General features: G+C 45.9%; 3 protein-coding genes and 1 non-coding gene across 6 annotated transcripts; all 4 read left to right on the top strand.

The window, feature by feature from the left end:
* Nucleotides 1-2429, top strand: LOC145335815 (histone H2B type 1-M). 2 transcript variants are annotated; one of them, XM_080181540.1, is made up of 2 exons: nt 1-15; nt 2064-2429. In XM_080181540.1, exons 1-2 carry the CDS (start codon nt 1-3, stop codon nt 2427-2429), a joined length of 381 nt encoding a protein of 126 aa, XP_080037666.1. The 2 variants fall into 2 exon arrangements, with proteins under 2 accessions (XP_080037666.1, XP_080037667.1); XM_080181541.1 differs by lacking the exon at nt 1-15 and having other exon boundaries at nt 1919-2429.
* A 1007-nt stretch (nt 2430-3436) lies between these two features.
* Nucleotides 3437-4179, top strand: LOC145335964 (histone H2A.J). Its single transcript, XM_080181698.1, has one exon. It carries the CDS (start codon nt 3707-3709, stop codon nt 4094-4096), a length of 390 nt encoding a protein of 129 aa, XP_080037824.1. The 5' UTR covers nt 3437-3706; the 3' UTR covers nt 4097-4179.
* Nucleotides 4180-5745: 1566 nt separating this feature from the next.
* On the top strand, nt 5746-5828 carry trnal-uaa (transfer RNA leucine (anticodon UAA)). Its single transcript has one exon. It is a non-coding gene; the product is annotated as a tRNA-Leu (tRNA).
* Nucleotides 5829-10701: 4873 nt separating this feature from the next.
* LOC145335894 (uncharacterized) lies at nt 10702-19268 on the top strand. Of its 2 annotated transcripts, none has more exons than XM_080181627.1 (3): nt 10702-10807; nt 12968-13156; nt 18044-19268. In XM_080181627.1, exon 3 carries the CDS (start codon nt 18269-18271, stop codon nt 19130-19132), a length of 864 nt encoding a protein of 287 aa, XP_080037753.1. In that variant the 5' UTR covers nt 10702-10807; nt 12968-13156; nt 18044-18268; the 3' UTR covers nt 19133-19268. The 2 variants fall into 2 exon arrangements, with proteins under 2 accessions (XP_080037753.1, XP_080037754.1); XM_080181628.1 differs by having other exon boundaries at nt 18049-19268.
* Nucleotides 19269-19519: the final 251 nt, after the last annotated feature.

Here is a 19519-nt window from a genome sequence, read left to right on the forward strand (position 1 = left end):
ATGCCCAAGTTAATAGTCATGATAGGTAGGCTGGTGTCTCATCTCTATTTAGTGTTTGAGTGACTAAGTGACGTTTCATAGAATCCCTACAGTTCAGAAGGAGGCCATTCAGCCCATCGAGTCTGCATTGACCACAGTCCAACCCAGGCTCTTTCCCCGTAACCCTTCTAATCCCCTGACGCTCAGGGGCAAGTGTTGATTCGTTGGTTAGTGTCGACTTTAATTTGTTACAGTCCAAGTTGTGAACGTTTGTCATGTGATCCTTTAAGATGGTCACTGGGAAATATCAACCTCAATGGGAACTGTAACATCACAAATAACTGAGACCTTGAGAATTAGTGGGAAAGACACACTCCAAATAATAGAACAGCATGATGGGAAAATACCAACACCCTTATACCAAAGACTGATATACACAGATTAAAAACCTATCCACCTGTCAGAAATAAAAGTGTGCAGTGAAATCACACACACAAATCCCAAAACTGAAGCGCAGCTAGAAAAAACATCACAATATTTTCCATTTCAGAAACCACCAGGTGCCAAATGAAATACAGAATAACATCCCAGGACCAACATACTGAAAAGCCCACACTCTCTAAAATACTGAATGTTAGAGAGAAAATAAAACACACGGGCATATATCAGAGATTGCAATTTCTGGATTAAATCTTAATATCACTGACCACAGACTGACAGAGATAGAAGCAACATTGAAATATCAGATACTAATTGACACAGCATGAATCCCACTCGCACAGGGCTGACAGAGAAGCATTGGGAAATAGAATGTGTGTATCCTGTTGTGGAATCGCTCTCGCATTGTTCATTAACTGGCACCGATCCCTCAATGCCATCCCACCCCCACCCCCGCCCCATTCCCAAGCACTCGAATTGTGTTGAACAGTAAATCACCCTCCGGGATTGTTTCTCGAATCCTCTCTGAACACCTTGTAGTCAGTAATGTCCAATTCTCATTCCACTCCTTCTCTCAGTCAGTTTTCTGTTTGAGCCACACTGTTAGTGTCACATGTGGGACTTGTGGCTGCTGCTCATCAAACTTATTCCCCTTTAACCCGCACAGTAACTCTCGCAATAACCCCTGTCTGAGCCCAGATACTCTGTCCTGCCAGCTCCCGGTGATGGGCGGGGAAGTAAAGCGGAGCAGTTGGTGCTGGTGAGGAAGGGGAAATGTATGAAGAGTATCAGCAGTCTGATACAAGAAGGATGTGGAGGCGTTGGAGAGGGTGCAGAGGAGGTTTACTAGGATGTTGCCTGGTATGGTGGGGAGGTCCTATGAGGAGAGACTGAGGGATCTAGGGTTGTTTTCGTTGGGAAGAAGGCGGCTAAGAGGGGATCTTATTGAAACATATAAGATGATTAGGGGTTTAGATAGGGTGGATAGTGATAGCCTTTTTCCTCGGATGGAGAAAGCTAGCACGAGGGGGCATGACTTTAAATTAAGGGGGGGTAGCTACAGGACGGATGTCAGGGGTAGGTTCTTTACCCAGCGGGTGGTGAGGGATTGGAATGCCCTGCCTGCTGCAGTTGTAGATGCGTCTAGTTTGGGGGCGTTTAAGAGATCTCTGGATAGGTTTATGGAAGAAAAGGGATTGGTATAGGCTAGTGGGTCATTGTTTTTGTAACTGGTCGGCGCAACATCGTGGGCCGAAGGGCCTGTTCTGCGCTGTAATGTTCTATGTTCTATGTTCTATGTTCTATGATAGAGTGATGTGGGATTAGCAGCAGAGAGAATGTGCTGGTGTGGCAGAGGGAGTGAGAGAGTCAGGGGGGTTTGGGTGGATGGGGCCGGACAAGGGGAAAGGACGGATTGAAAACTGAGAGAGTTTGTGGGTTTGAGCAGCAACCAATGTGATTGGGTATCTACACTAACCAATCAGAGACAGGATGACGAATTGCCATCAGTGTGAATGAACCAATGGGAACAGGGCTTCCAGCCATCCTTCATTAGCATAGGCCTGTGCTTTGGTCTATAAAAGAGGAGTTCCGGGCCCCATTCAGTGATTGTGTGTCTGAAATTCAGTGGGAGGATGGTGGATGAGAAGAAAGCGCCGGTTTCCAAGAAGGGAGCCAAGAAAGCGCAGAAAAAGCTGCCGGCAAAGGGCGGCAAGAAGAGGAAAAGATCCCGGAAGGAGAGTTACTCCATCTACATCTACAAAGTGATGAAGCAGGTTCACCCCGACACCGGCATCTCGTCCAAGGCCATGAGCATCATGAACTCGTTCGTCAACGATATTTTCGAGCGCATCGCGGGTGAGGCTTCCCGCCTGGCCCATTACAACAAGCGCAGCACCATCAGCTCCCGGGAGATCCAGACCGCCGTGCGCCTGCTGCTGCCCGGGGAACTGGCCAAGCACGCCGTGTCGGAAGGGACAAAGGCGGTGACCAAGTACACCAGCTCCAAGTAAAACTCCCCAATGGACTGAAAAACCCCCCAAAACACAACGGCTCTTTTCAGAGCCACCCACAATCTCTGTGAAAAAGCTGTATCATTAATTTAGCTTCAATGATTACAACGCAGCGTCTTGTACAATAATAATTGTTTTATTTTCCGATTATCAATGATAGACACGGAGTAATGTAAATAAAACGCCCGGTGGATCATTGGGTCTGAGTAATAATGTTTAAAATTAATTAACTGCTACCTGCCCTTCTCTGGGTTTAGATCTCAGACGCTTTGATATTTGGTCCCTTTCTCCGGCTTTAGAGAGAGAGAGTTAATGGAACAAATGTGTCAGAATCATCGAAACCCTACAGTGCAGGAGGCTATTCGGCCTATCGAGTTTGTACCGACACCAATCTCTCACCCATCCTCATAACCCGACATATTTCCCCTGTTCATCCCTCTGATACTGGGGGCAAATCCAATCGACTCAAACCCGCATGTCTTTGGGCTGTGGGAAGAAAGCGGAGCGCCCGCAGGAAAACCCAGGCAGACACGGGGAGAATGTGCAGACTCCACTCAGTTTCCAGTTCTGTTTCAGTTTGGTCTCAATAATCGATCAGTTTATTCCCTATAAACCCCAGTTGTGCAGGAACTCTCAGTCTGGAGGAATATGGGGAACAGTCCGTCCGTTTGCAGAACGATGAAACTTCCTGGCGGCTGGTTGGAGAGTTTTAAAAAGGGCCGAGATGAACCCCGAATGGATCCCGGATTCTAAAAGCAACTCGGGATAAAATGGTGCAAACAGACTGATGTTTCAAAAAGGTTTGTTTTTAGTTAATTATTGATGGGATTTTGTATTTCTTGATTGAGAAATATATTTGCGAACTTTCCAAAAATAAATTTATTTTCGGCTTGTTTTCAGATAAACCCAGAGTGAAAATGAGAAAGTGCCGGATCCAGGTTAACTCTAGACTGGGGAAGGAGAGAAAGGGAGATTCTCCATTCCCGATCAGAATAATTTCCCAAAGGGATTTGTTCTTTTCCCCTTTGGGGACTTTTCCAATTTGAAATGAAATCGGTGGGAAGCTGAGAATTTGGGCTTTTCCGCCCTCACTCCGTGGAGGCTCCGGATTGGTCAGTTCAGCAGATTTCTGATTGGTCATATGGACAAGATGCTGAGAGGTAGCAACAAAGTGACCAATCAGCAATGTGGGCCCTCCATTCCTCCCGGAGCTAGAAGAGAAGCGAAAGGGAGTGGATTTCAGCATTCTTTGTGAAAGGCTTTGGGAGATTGGGGAAATGTCTGGAAGAGGAAAGAGCAGCGGGAAAGTTCGGGCCAAGGCCAAGTCTCGCTCCTCCCGGGCTGGACTGCAGTTCCCGGTGGGCCGTGTTCACAGGCTCCTGAGAAAGGGCAACTATGCTGAGCGTGTGGGTGCCGGAGCCCCGGTCTATCTGGCTGCTGTGCTCGAGTATCTGACCGCTGAAATCCTGGAGCTGGCCGGGAACGCGGCCCGGGACAACAAGAAGACCCGCATCATCCCCAGACACCTGCAGCTGGCCGTCCGCAACGACGAGGAGCTCAACAAGCTGCTGGGAGGGGTGACCATCGCTCAGGGCGGGGTGCTGCCTAATATCCAGGCCGTGCTGCTGCCCAAGAAAACCTCCGCCGTCTCCAGCAAGAGCAAGTGAAGCGGCCATTCTTTCATCTGATAACCCAAAGGCTCTTTTCAGAGCCACTCACTTTATCTGGAAAAGGGCGGCCTGGTGTCTATCGGTCAGATTCTGCACTGCTATTCACAGTACAGCTGTTTCCCGCTTTGTTTTATCAATTCCTGTACCCATTATTGATACAGGTGTTTTTATACATGTAAATTTATGCTATTTATTGGAGAAACTTTTGCACATGTTCCAACACCATGTCGGAGGTAATTATTTAGAAACAAGTACACAATTACCCCAGAGTGAGAAACAGCATCAAAGATTGATGGCTGAAAAACACCCCAAACATAACGGCTCTTTTCAGAGCCCCCCACAATCTCTGTGAAAAAGCTGCACCATCTTTTCCCTTATTGAGTTAATGAGAAATCTCTTTCTGGAGGATAGAGATTTGTCCCGTTACAGAATGCTGTGAATGGGACTTCATTCCCGCCCCTTACACACACTTTCACATTGAAGGGACAATCAAACTGAACTGAGAGCGGATTATAAACCCCAGTCTGGGATTTGTCACGGACAATGAGGAGAAACACCACATCGGAAGGTAATTCTTTAGGTTCAGTGATAACTATATTCACAGTTTGGCAGCAGCGGAATTAAATTCAATATAAAATTATTTGTTCGTTATTTCGGGTGATCTGGGAGCCGCTCCGGGAACAGAGTAAAGGCGGGAATGAAGAGGTTATTCTCGGGCTGATCTGTTTATTCCACAGTTTTCCCAGAGGACGGAATCAGTGAGATTTGTACACACACAGGACCTGAGTCCATTGCAGCGCTTTAAGATCCGCTTCCCCCCCAGGCCCTCCCTATTCTCCGGACACAAAGCTGCCTGTCCCACCGGCGGGATAGGGCCGGGGATTCTCTCCACACTTCCCATTGGAACATTCCCGGCCGCTTTCAGGGGAGAGGATCAGAAATCAGCCGTTTCTCTCTGTCCCTGTGAAGCCTGTGTGAAGGGGGTTGGTTGGGAATCTCTCTGTTTCTGCTTTTCCACTGAGCTGAGATTTGCTCGGTTTTAAATTGCTGAGCGGGGTCTGATTCCCGCCGGTTCCAGATAAGAGATTGAGAAATTCAAACTGTTCCTAAAATAGCGGCAGGATTCAGTGAGGGGAAAATACAATAAACAGATGAGAAAGTGTAAGATTGAAATAGTTTCCTGAACATTAAGGCGTTCGGTTATTTTGTATTTTTCCTGCACTGAAATTGGCGGGTTTTTCCCATTTGAAAATGTAAACCAATCAAAACCTCCCATTTCTACTACCTCGCTTTGTGATTGGTCACTCTTGTTTCTATCCAATTCTTAACCAATCAGAGCTGGAGTCTGGCTGCAGCCTCACAAACCGCTCCCAATGATTATTAATAGAGATGAAACTGCCCCAATCTGGATTGGAGTTATTCAATGGACTTTGTTTCCACAGAGAAATATTTGAAGAAATCAGATGTTTCCTCCACACAAGTTCCAGGGGAGAGTGTCGCCAGCTCCTTCTCACACACAGTCCGAGCTCAGAGACACAGACAGCTCATCAGTTCCACAGTCTCCGAGAACACAAATCATTTCAGAGGCACATTTTCAATCCAACAGGAATGACAGCCGCTGTGTCCCGATAATGTCCAGTTCTCGTACCAGGGTGGCCGAGTGGTTAAGGCGTTGGACTTAAGATCCAATGGACATATGTCCGCGTGGGTTCGAACCCCACTCCTGGTAGAAGGGTTTTTAACACTGCATTCTGCACCCTGTCCTTTCCTTCACCCCTATATATTGTGTGAATGGTATGCTTGATCTGTATAGCACGCAGGAAACCAGAGTTTTCACAGCTTAATATTGCATGTCACAATAAGAAATCAAATCAAATCAAAATCCGTACCGCTGATCGGGGGATCCATCAATCCCAGTCCAAACTATTATCAGATCATCACTGTGTCAATCCCACAATAGAGCAGTTTTAACTCCAAATTAAATATCTGATGAAACGGTATTTCGGTTCAATGTCACACAATTAACCTTCATAAGGTACTTTGAGATTCGAGTTAAATCCCAGTCATATCACCCACATCAGGGGTTTGGAAGTGGCTGTACTAATCCCCATAGTGTATTCTCACAAATACATTAGATACAAATGTGAAATACAATCTCAGATTGAGCTATTCTGACAGTGAGTCTAACCTGAGATACAAACTCAGGTTCCAGTTGAAAACTCACTCTGATTGTGAAACTAAAAGTTACAATTTCAATTTGATGCCTATGAAAAGAGCCATAAATTATAAACTAATCCTAACTCCTCACTCACACTGAGCCTGATGGAAGACACTGTACCAATTCCAGACTGAGTTCCATTTTACATTCATGTCAAAATTCTTAATCAGAATCAGACTGAGTGTCACAGACCAAATCAATGTGAATAACCTGAGTGAAACTTGTATAACAATCCAGTATCAGGTTGAAGGATACATTATTTTTCACAATTGTGTTCACACTGACAGAGATTTAATGCTGGGTTGAAACTCACTCACATTGCTTGCTGAAAACATACTGCATCAGTGGCCTGTTTCTGTGTTGGAAAATGATTTGGAATTCATCCAAATTGATAACTTGTCCCAGAGATTGAAGGTTATTTAATTAATCCCATACTCACACTAAATCCCAAAGACAGATAAATAAGAGAATAGTTCTGAATCACATATTCAGCGTCAACTGCTGAAAAATCCAGGTTGCTTCCTGCTCTCACTCACAGGAGCTGAGTCTGAGTGATATGAAATAAATCACACACACCAAATGTATCACTGAGAGATTTGGAAACAACCAAAGACTCACACAGACTAATGGATACAAATGGAAGATTAGATAGAGAGAGACGTGGGTGAAAAATCCCAAATGCAACTCGCAGTTTTAGCAGCATCATAGACTTATACACAGAGTTAATTCCACTGATAGCTACAGCATGAAGCTGATGTTCTACAAACAGGGAAATTAAAGCACATGTTCCACAAACAGCCCCAGGGGATTTAATGTTACGGATGGTTCCCACAGTTACATAAAATGCTCACAGACAAAGAAGCCATTGGCAGATCTAGGCTCATCCAACCCACACACTTTATAAGAGTCTGACAGACACATATAACTGACCCCCTCAGAAACAGTACCAGACAAATTCAAATACAGAATGGAAACAGATATTGCAACATGTGAATTGATTGCAAAACCAATTGTGTGTCTTGGACAGCCCATAGCTACGGGGATGTGGTGAAACATAAGGACAAATCCTATCATATCCACCACCAGGCAGGTCGCAACTGCACAAATAATAGCAAATTACTGCAGATGCTGGAATCTGAAACTAAAAGAGAGAATGCTGGAAAATCTCAGCAGGTGTGGCAGCATCTGTAAGATGTCAAAGGACTTTGACAAAGGGTCATTTGGATTCGAAATGTCAGCTCTTTTCTCTCCTTATAGATGCTGCCAAACCTACAGAGATTTTCTCATTTCATCGTTACTGCACAATGTGATTCTGCAATGGGGCAACACTTACTAAATAATCCTGATTGTGCTCAGAATTACACTGACAATATGATCAGAAGAGCAGAGTTTTTTTTTAAAGTGACCTCCTCTTTAAGACAGAGGTGAGGAGGAACCTTTTTCATCAGTTGATTTTTTTTACTTTCTTCATTCATGGGATTAGGGCATCACAGGCTCGGCCGGGATTTATTGCCCGTCCATAATTGCCCTGGGATAGGCAGCGCTGAACTGCAATCTTCAACTGCTGTCACCAATGTCATGTAGGTACACACACAGTGCGGTTTGGAGGTGGTTGGGGGAGAGGAGGGGGGCGGTGGGTGGCTGTTGGGGAGTGAGAAGACCTACTGGCACTGAAGGAACGGCAATATATTTCCAAGTCCTGATGGTGAGTGGTTTGGAGGGAGATTTCTAATTGGTGTTGTTCTGATGTGTCTGCTGCCCTTTTCCTCTAGGCCACAGTCATAGTGGGTTTGGAAGATATTGTCAAATGAGCCTTTGTGAATTCAGGCAATGCATTTTGTAGAAGGTACACACTGCTGCCCCTGTCTGTCAGTGGTAATATAAGCAGACTTGTGACTAATAAATAATCTTTAATTTAACTTTTGGTGGAGGGAGCGACTCTTTGTGGATGGGAAGCGAATGAAATCAGATACTTTGTACTGGATGGTGTCAAACTTCTAGTGTTGTTGGAGCTGCATTCACCCAGGCAAGTTACATCTGGAAAACAGGTACTCCGGGTTCCTTCCACAGTCCAAAGACGTGCAGGCTGGGCGGATTGGCCATGCTAGATTACCCTTTGTGTGGTTAAAAAAAAAGTGAACGTTAGGTAGATTAGCGGGGTGGGTGTGTGGGACTCTGACTATAGGGCATGGATGGGATGCTCTGTCGGAGATTCGGTGCAATTTAAATGGGCCGAATGGCCTCCTTCAAAATTGTAGGGGTTATGTAATTTTGGTCTTTTGACTGTGTCAGAACTGTCCTGATAATAAAAGGGGGAAAGACGTGTTTGTAGTCTTTACATCAGTGAGCTACTGGCAGATTAGATTGTCTATTGTCAGCGAGAGTTGATGAAGATAACTGTGTCCTGTAAAAAAATAGCAGAGTTACTTTTGGGGAACAGAGAAATGATCTTTTTAAACTGATCCTGAAAATGTAAATAACAGAGAATGGTTTCGATCCATCGACCTCTGGGTTATGGGCCCAGCACGCTTCCGCTGCGCCACTCTGCTACAAGCTAATAAGTTCCTCGTTATTATTGTTGTGCAGTATCAGGACAAAATCTCACTGTTGTATTGCAGTTTAATGACGGCAAATATGCTCCGCCTGGCGGCACAATTCCACTGTCTAACACACAAAGAACGGAACACACACAAAAGCAGCGCCAGATTGTCAGGAGACAGAAGATCAGACACAGGCAAAGCAGAATGGACCGATTGCTCATTTGTGTAAACTGTTCATGAAAAGTTCAGGCATGATTTTATTGAATGGAGGAACAGGCTCGACAGGACAAATGGCCGACTTCTGCTCCAAGCTTTTATGTTCTTAGATTCTTCTCTGGATCCAATACTATTTAATTTATTTTGTTATCCATGATTGGGCCACTTTTCCAGTTATGCTTACGTGCCAGAAAGGAATGTATAACTCTTTAATTGCAGACACCTCTGCCTTAAATATTAGCCATTTCTTATCCACCGCCATGCCATTGAATGAATCTATGAATCCATAATCTATTTTAGCAAACACACCACTCATACCTTCCTAGTTTACTTTATTAAGATTTAGGATGTTATTTCAGGATTGGACTTGTTTCACGTTTATGGACTGATGGTAGCTGTTCCACAAAGCAGTCAGTTAATCAGTCACATTGTTAGTAGTGAAATTTTGCAAAAAATACAATGTTGAAAAAGCTATTTCTGCTGCTTGTAGACACTGAACCGTAAGGAGAGATAATGCAATATTCCATTCAAAAACTTATGATATTTCTTCCCTTTCCTTAGCCAATCCTCTCACTGTTCTGTGGCCGGCAGGGCTCTCAAGTGTGTCGCTCCCCTGTCCCACACTTGGAACATTTTCAATCACTCCACAAGGATGAGTAATTTCTGATAAGAGTTTCTAGTCAGCTGCCATTTTCATTCTGCATCTTACTTTCACACGGATCATTCTGTCCTCGGTCTTTCCTGGTATTCAGAGCTCCTCTCCTCCATTCAGGTTTTTCTACCTTTATACATCTGGTAATTGTCCCTTTCAACTGTGTGACTAAATCTTATTATTTAATGCATGTGTGGTCCAATTGGTCACAGACATTCTATTTCCTTTGTTTTTTTTCACATGAGTCCCTCTCCTCTCCATTTGCCTATAATGCATTACATTTATAACTTCCACCATTCTGATGAAAAGATGTTGATCTGAAATCTTTGCCATTAACTTTGTTCGTCTCAGCAGCAGCTCACTTGTTACATAATTGCAGAACTTTGAAATTAATTTCACACTTCCTGCATTCATACTGTCTGAACTCGGGAATCAGGTTGAGAGGAGTTTGGAGAGAATGGATTAAATTCATGATTGGTTTCAATAGAGCAAATGTAAATAAAATGTTTCTGTGAAACAACGGCACAAATTTGTTGTGAATCGGATAAAATAAGAAATAAGAACATCAGGGAACACATTTGTGGTTGGGCAGCAAAGTTGCTGTGATCCTGAACATGATGCCTGTAATCGAAGCCAATTGGGACAAAAAGTAAAAGTTAAAATACCATTGGACAAATAAGGATAGAAATACATTTTGAGGCTGTAATTTAGATAAGAGGAAGTATTGCACTGAACGGAGGGGAAATCTCGTTCCGAGTTTAAACATATTTTATGTTCTGTTTTATTCAATGTAATGGAGGCCTGGAGGACCCAGGATTCAGCGCGCGAGGGAATACGGTCTATCTCATTCAGATTGGTCCGCACGGCGCAGGCGCCATTAGGCCGCGTCCCCGAGTCCCGTCTGTCAGCGCGGAGCATGCGCGGTGCGGCTGCCGAAAGCTGAACGGGGCCGCGCGCAGCCGCAGTAACACCGAGTCAGAGGCGCCCGGGGCCCGGCGGAGGTGCGGGGAGGGAGCCGGGGGAGCGGCACCATGAAGCGGATGGTGCAGCGAGGCCATCCTCACCGCCCCATATGGAACAGTGTGAGTGAGAGGAAACAGAGAGGAGTGGGTAATGGGTGTGTTTCAGACTGGAGGAAGGTTTCCAGTGGAGTTCCCCAGGGCTCGGTGTTAGGAGCCCTGCTCTTCCTGATATATATTAATGACACACACCTTGGTGTACAGGACACAAGCTCAACATTTCCACACGCCCCCAAACCTGGAGGCATTGGCAACTGTGAGGAGGAAAGTGGGAAACTCCCAAAGGACACAGGCAGCTTGGTGGAATGGGAGACAAGTGGCAGTGGGGAAAGTTCCAGCACCGATTGCCCTGCGGCTGCCCCTGGGGATCATGCCCACTCTCAGTGCCCGGGCAAGGCAGTGTGTTGGATAGAGCACTTTCTGGGGCGCAGAGAATTGTTTTCATTCATGTGATATGTGTGTGTCACTGGCTTGGCCAACATTTATTACACTAATTACCCTTGAACTGAGCGGCTTGTTGGGCCGTTTCAGAGGGGATTTAAGAGTCAAAAACATACTGTGGGTCCAGAGTCACAGGTAACAACAGTTAATGTGGGTGAATTTCCTTCCCTAAAGGGGTATCAGTAAACCAAATGGGTTTTTTACAACATTGCCATCATTAGATCTTTAATTCGAAAGTGCTTGATAGAGCAGACACAGCACGGTTTTGTTAAAGGGAAGTCGTGTCTGACAAATTTACTGGAGTTCTATGAGGATGTGTCTAGGGCGGTGGATAGAGGAGAACCGGTGGATGTGGTCTTTCTTGATTTTCAGAAGGCGTTTGACAAGGTACCTCAAAAGAGGTTATTACAGAAGGTCAGGGGACATGGAGTTGGGGGTAGGGTGTTAGCGTGGATAGAGGATTGGTTGTCAAGTAGGAGGCAGAGAGTGGGGGTCAATAGGTGCTATTCGGATTGGCGGATGGTTACTAGTGGAGTGCCCCAGGGGTCGGTGCTGGGGCCTCAGCTATTTACCATTTATATAGATGATCTGGAGAAGGGAACCGAGTGTAGGGTGTCGAAATTTGCTGATGACACCAAGATTGGTGGAATGGCAAATTGTGCAGAGGGTGTGGAGAGTCTGCAGAAGGATCTAGGTAGGCTGGGCGAAGGGGCCAGGAAATGGCAAATGGAATTTAATGTTGGCAAGTGCGAGGTGGTCCACTTTGGTAGGAATAATGGTAGGAAGGGTTATTACTTAAGTGGCAAAAAACTGCAGCAGGCGACAGTGCAGAGGGACCTCGGGGTCCTTGTGCATGAGTCGCAAAAACCCAGCTTGCAGGTGCAGCAGGTGGTCAGGAAGGCGAATGGGATGCTGGCCTTCATAGCGAGGAGGATTGAATATAAAAGTAGGGAGGTCTTGCTGCGGCTGTATAGGGCATTGGTGAGGCCGCAGCTGGAGTACTGTGTGCAGTTTTGGGCGCCATACTTACGCAAGGATATTTTGGCCTTGGAGGGAGTGCAGAGGAGGTTTACTAGGCTGATGCCGGAGTTGAGGGGGTTGAGCTATGAGGAGAGGCTGAATAAATTAGGCTTGTACTCGTTAGAGTTTAGAAGAATGAGGGGAGATCTCATTGAGACGTATAAGATGATGAATGGGATGGATAGGATAGAGGTGGAGAGACTCTTCCCGCTCAGAAAGGACAGTTGGACTAGGGGGCACAGCCTCAAGATAAAGGGGGGGCAGTTTAGAACAGAGTTGAGGAGGAACTTCTTCACTCAAAGGGTGGTGAATCTCTGGAATTCTCTGCCCGTTGAAGTGGTGGAGGCTGCCTCGCTAAATATTTTTAAGACGCGGGTTGATGGGTTTTTGATAAGAGAGGGGATTAAGGGTTATGGGGAGAGGGTGGGAATGTGGAACTGAGCCACGACCTATCAGCCATGATCTTATTGAATGGCGGGGCAGGCTCGAAGGGCTAGATGGCCTACTCCTGCTCCTATTTCCTATTTCTTATGTTCTTATTCCAGGTTTTAATTGAGCTCAAATTACACTATCTGCTGTGGTGATATTCAGGTCCCATTGAATTTCCCCTGGATCTCTGGGTCATTAGACCAGTGCCAATATCACTAGGACATTACCTCCTCACATGGGAACTGCAGCCGCCATTGACAGATATCAGCAAGTAGTTTATTGTGGGTTGATTGTCAGTGAGCTGAAACATGAACTCTGTTTCTCTCTCCACAGATGCTGCCTGACCTGTTGTATATTCCAGAATGTTCTCCTTGTTTCAGATGTCCAGTGTCCACATGATTTCACCTGTGAATTATTGCAGCTGTTGCTCAGAAAACTGAGGCCTGATATAGACAAATTAAGAGCCATTTTGAATCAGGCTGAATGTTGGTTTTGGAATTCAGTCCCTCAGTTTCTGTGAAGGTAAGTTTTTTGTTTGGGTGACTTTGGTTTGTAGAAGCAGGAGAAATGGATGGCTTTAATTCTGGGTACATTTGAGAGCATCAGGTCCAAACACTTCTGATCAAAGATCATTAACTGTGATCATTCTGTACAATTACAGAAACATTGCAAACTTGCACACAATAAGTGCTGGACAGAGAATCAATTCCACATTCATATCCAGTATCAGACTGAATTAATTCCACACTGAAAAAAACTGTAACAGAGACTGACAGAAAAAGGGTTAGTTCCACACACACAATACCAGAATATAAGGAGAAGGAGCAGGAGAAGGCCATTCAGCCCATCAGGCCTGTTCTGCCATTCAGTAAGATCATGGCTGATCTGATTGTGGTCTCAACTCCACTTCAGTGCCTGTCCCCAAAACCCTTGATTCTCTTGTGTCTCAAAAATCTATCGAACTCTAGACTGAATCTATTGAATGACAACAATTAAGGGTCCCTTAAAAGAAGTAATTCCTCCTAATCGCCATCTTAAATTGGAGATGCTTTATCTTTAACCTGTGCCTCCAGTTCTAGTTTCCCCCTATAAATGGCAACATCCCCCTCAGCATCTACACTGTCAAGCCCCTGAGAATCTTATATGTTTTAGTACAATCCTCTCTCATTCTTCTCCACTGAAAATTGGCCAGACTTGTTTAATTTTTCCTCATAAAATAACTCCTTCATCTCAGGAATCAGGCTCCACTCGCTACTGTTTGCTAAGCTGATCGTGACCCACTTCCATACACTAACAGACCCTGACACAGTCATTATTCTCGGATGATTGAGTCAATTCCACACCTACATACGGTAACAGAGATTGACAGAGTTAATGTCACACTGCAGTAAAGGATAGAGAACACTTAATTTCAGTGTCACATACAAATCAGAGATGAACAGAGAGTTAATGCCCCATTCACACACAGTAATAGAGAATTACAGATACAGAAGTAAGTCTATATGCACACATACTAACAGAGATGGACAGAAAGGTAAAGGCTAAATTCAGCCCAGTCCCAGATGGCCATAGGCTGTTCCCCCTTTCATGAATAACCCCAGCTGGTACAGGAATTGAACCCACGCTGTTGGAGTTACTCTGCGTCACTGTCCAGCCAACTGAGCCAATCAACCCCCAGAATAGGACAGAGAGGTAATTGCACATTGAAACACAGGAACAGAGACTGGCTAATCGAGTTAACTCCACACTCACTTGCACTAATAGAGGCTGACACATCAGAGAATTAATTCCATCCTCAAATAAACTGACAGGAAGAAATTTACTGTAATTCCAATGAAACACAGTAACAGAGGCTGACAGAGAGTGAATGGTGCTCTCGTACAGATTGACAGCAGGAATGAGTTAACTCCACATACAGTAACAGAGATGGACAGATACAGAGTTAATTTCACACACTCACACTATAACTCACACACTCACTTGAAGAATTCTTCTGACCTGAATCATACGGCCTCTTCATTGTTTCATTATATTTTCTATCATCCTCATCATCCAAGGAGCCCGGGCTTTGGTTCCCCTCCCTTTCACCCTGATCAGAATGTACTGAGTCTATACCTGAAATATCTCCTGAAAGATCACCCATCACTGTTATAGTTTTTCCTGTCAGATTTTGGCTCCATTTGACTCTGGCTCAATCCCAGCTCCTCCCATTGAAGTTAGGCCTCTTCCAGTTCAAAAGTGTTACTTTAGATTGTTCCTTGCTAATATCAAGCTTGTGTTACAATGATCACTGTTACTCAAGTGACCACCCACTAATACGTGGATCATGTGGCAACATTCCTGTCAGTCTGTGTGAAAATGCAGTTAATTCTATATCTGCAATGCATGATCTGCCTGCAGATTTGCTGCTCTATTTCTTTCTCACCACACCTCCCTTTTTCCTATGTGGCTATTTGTGCTTCTAACTCATCAACCTTATTCACCACACTGTCCCATGTGCCACCAAGGTTGCTGGCATAGTGGACAGTAAAGAAGGTTATCTAGGATTGCAACGGGGCTGATGAATGACAGATAGAGTTTAATTTAGATAAATGCGAGGCGATGTATTTTGGTAGATCAAACCAAGGCAGGACTTGGTCAGTTAATGGTAGGTACTGGGGAGAGTTATAGAACAGAGATTAAAGGGTACAGGTTCATAGTTCCTTGAAAGTGGAGTCACAGGTGGACTGAATGATGAAGAAGGCATTCAGCATGCCTGGTTTCATTGGTCAGAACATTGAATACAGGATTTGGGACGTCTTGTTGAAGTTGTTACAAAACGTTGATCAGGCCACACTTGGAATACTGTGTACAGTTTTGGTCACCCAATTATAGAAAGGGTATTATTAAACAAGACAGAGTCTAGAAAAGATTTACTGGGATGCTACTGGGACTGGATGGTTTGAGTTATAAGGAGAGATATACGGGGATATTTTTCTCTGGAAGGCTTAGGGGTGATGTTAGAGGTCTATAAAATAATGAGGGGCATAGAGCAGCTGGATAGTCAATATATTTTCCCAAAGGTCGGGGAGTCTAAAACGAGAGGGCATAGGTTTAGGATGAGAGGGGAGAGATCCAAAAGGGTCTGGAGGAGCAATTTTTAATACAGTGTGGTGAGTGTCTGGAACAAGCTGCCAGAGGTAGTAGCAGAGGAGGTTGCCCATCCAGGCAAGTCGCTCTCCTTGGGTTGGCCTTTGAGAACGCTGCTCTGACATCTGCAATGATGACCTTAGATACAAGTTCATCCGAGGCTTCCAGAGCGGAGGGCGTACTCTCACTGAGCTCTTTCTCAAAATGGGCACAGAATGCATTCAACTCAATTGCAATGCATTGAGCATTGAGCCGGTGATTTTATTTCCTTCTCTAGATATTCCCATAAGAACATAAGAAATAGGAGCAGGAGTAGGCCATCTAGCCCCTCGAGCCTGCCCCACCATTCAATAAGATCATGGCTGATCTGTCGTGTCTCAGTTCCACATTCCCGCCCTCTCCCCATAACCCTTAATCCCCTCTCTTATCAAAAACCCATCAACCCGCGTCTTAAATATATTTAGCGAGGCAGCCTCCACCACCTCAACGGGCAGAGAATTCCAGAGATTCACCACCCTTTGAGTGAAGAAGTTCCTCCTCAACTCCGATCTAAACCCTTTATCTTGAGGCTGTGCCCCCTCGTCCTACTGTCCTTTCTGAGCGGGAAGAGTCTCTCCACCTCTATCCTATCCATCCCATTCATCATCTTATCCATCTCAATGAGATCTCCCCTCATTCTTCTAAACTCTAACGAGTACAAGCCTAGTTTATTCAGCCTCTCGTAGTTCAACCCCCTCAACTCCGGCATCAGCCTAGTAAACCTCCTCTGCACTCCCTCCAAGGCCAAAATATCCTTGCGTAAGTGCGGCGCCCAAAACTGCACACAGTACTCCAGCTGCGGCCTCACCAGTGCCCTGTACAGCTGCAGCAAGACCTCCCTACTTTTATATTCAACCCCCCTCGCTATGAAGGCCAGCATCCCATTCGCCTTCCTGACCACCTGCTGCACCTGCAGGCTGGGTTTTTGCGACTCATGCACAAGGACCCCGAGGTCCCTCTGCACCGTCGCATGCTGCAGTTTTTCGCCACGTAAGTAATAGTCCTTCCTACCATTCTTCCTACCAAAGTGGACAACTTCACATTTGCCAACATTAAATTCCATTTGCCAGTTCCTGGCCCATTTGCCCAGCCTATCTAGATCCTTCTGCAGACTCTCCACACCCTCCCCTTTTCTACTTCTATATAGTGGTGCCCATCCCCCTGCCAGGTTAGTGCAGACCCTCCCCATCCACACGAGTGACCCTCCCCATGAGGACACAGGGGCATTGAGAACAGAATCATACAAGTTACACTGAGCCTTTAGAAAGCTCTGATTGGATCACAGCTGGAGGATTGAGTCCAGTTCTGCTCAGCACACTTGAAACGTGTGAGGATCATTCAGCGGGTGCAGAGGAGATTGACAGAATGGTTTCAGCAATGAGGGGGTTTTAGCCACAAAGTTGTGTTGGAGAAGCTGGGGTTGATCCTTTTGGAGTAAAGCAGATTGAGGGGGAGATCTGATAGAGGTGGACAGGATTATGGCAGGTGTGGATCAGGTAGACAAAGAAAACTGATGCCATTCACTGATAGTACACGGACTAGGGGACACAGGGTGAAGGTTTTGGGAAGAGACAGAGAGAGGATGTGTGGGAGAACTTTTCATGCAGCGAATAACAACCTGGAAGTTGCTGCCTCTGAGGGTGGAAGCAGAGACAATGAATCATTTCAAAGAGGTATTTGGATGGACATTTGAGGGAAATAAACTTGTCGGGCTATGGGGATAGAGCAGGGGAATGGGACTGACTGGATTGTTGTATGGAGAAGCCAGCATGGACTGGATGTGGTGAACTGTCTCCTTGTGCACTGTAATGATTCTAGTTCCAGTCTCCCCTGGTTTGTTGTAATTGGACAGTGAAGATTGGAAACAGAGGCAGACAGACAGGATGTGGGGAGTTAGACAAAGAGCAGCTCTCGCAGGCACCGGGTGTGAACGAGGATGGACACGTTTTAAACAGAGACTGTTTGGTTTTGATTACTATCTGGTTAATCACACCGGAGCAATGAATGGAAATTCGAACGTTATCCCATTCATGGAGCAGTGCAGGGTTTCAGTTCTATCTGAATGTCATTGAATTGTCGTAGCGCCTACCCCCACTGATCATACTTCTCATACAGACACTGAGGACTGCAGTCACACATTGACAATGTTTGTATCACTGGGTTTCCTTTGTGACTGTTCATTATGATTATGTACTGAGATTTATAAATTACTGAAACTGCTCTTTTAAATTTATTTGCAAGATTAGAGATCCTCTGACCTCGGAAGGAAGACCCTGACCTGCAGTGACCCGGAGAACCCGAACACGTGGACCCAGCCGTGACCCCAGAGACCCCGTCCGCCAACCGGCCTTCAACCTGTCCACACCGGAGTGTGGTGTGAACACCCTCCGAACTGGAACCGGAGCCCGACAGTGACCCGGAACTCCCCACCACTCAGACCCGACTGCCGAGGCAGGACCCGTGACCATGGCAACAAATCCTCCACCCACACACCAACCAAAGCGCAAACAGGACCCAGCTACACCCTCGATACCACAGACTAAACACCGTCTGGCAGGCAGGACAGGGAGCAGCCACCCCAGGAAGCGGGGGAAACGCGCAGGCCTGCAGGTGAGACTCAAACAATGTGGTTCCAAGACCCCCCTCCCCAGCTCACTCCTGGCAAATGTTCAATCTCTGCAAAACAATCTCGATGAACTGAAAACCAGACTCACTTTTCAAAGGGAACTGAGAGACTGCTGTGTGCTGTGTTTCACAGAGACACAGATCACACCTGCTTCACCGGGCAGTGTCGTACAACCACAGGGCTTCTCCGTCCACCGAATGGACCTTACAGCAGCCTCAGATCAGGGTCGCGCAGGTAGCGTCTGCCTTCTAATCAACACCTCTTGGTGCTCCGATGTCACAACACTGGCGAGTTTCTGCTCCCCGGACCTAGAATATCTGACGCTGAAATGCTGCCCCGATAACCTTCCGCAGGAGTTCACCTCTGTTATCCTGACAGCAGTTTACATTCCACCCCAGGCAGATGTGAAGGTCGCGCTGGATGAAATATCTACCGCCACAAACGGCCTTGAGACAAAATATCCCGAGGCCTTGTTCATCCAGGCCGGGGACTTCAACCAGACCAATCTCAAGAGTGTCCTACCAAAGTACTACCAACATGTCACCTGTCCCACCAGAGGCACAAACATCCTCGAGCACTGCTACACAAAAATCAAACATGCCGACCGTTCTATCGCCCGCCCAAACTTTGGCAAATCAGATCACAAGGCCGTGCTCCTGCTCCCAGCTTCCAGGCAAAAAACTGAAGCAGGAGAATCCGATTAAAGAAAGTCCGGCATTGTTGGTCTGCGGAATGGGATGATCTCCTACATGACTGCTTCGAGTCAATGGCTGGTCAATATTTAAAAACTCAGCAAGCACCCTGAATGTTTACTTCACCACAATAACTGACTTCATTAGTATTGCATACAAGACTAAGTCAAAGGAGCAAATCCATGTGTTTCCCGACCGGAAAGTGTGGATGAACAGGGATATTCACTGCTTCCTGAAGTCCAGCTCCAAAGCATTTCCAGTCAGGGGACCCTGAACTGGAACAAATCCAGATGTGATCTACAGAGAACCATCACAGCTGCCAAGTGCCAGTACCGGACCAAGCTCGAGTCCCAGGCTCGCCACATGGACTCCCACCGTTTGTGGGAAGGTCTGAAAGAC

The sequence above is a fragment of the Carcharhinus amblyrhynchos genome, unplaced genomic scaffold, assembly GCF_965287045.1.
Source record: "Carcharhinus amblyrhynchos unplaced genomic scaffold, sCarAmb.v2.hapA scaffold_42, whole genome shotgun sequence".
Lineage (NCBI taxonomy): Eukaryota > Metazoa > Chordata > Chondrichthyes > Carcharhiniformes > Carcharhinidae > Carcharhinus > Carcharhinus amblyrhynchos.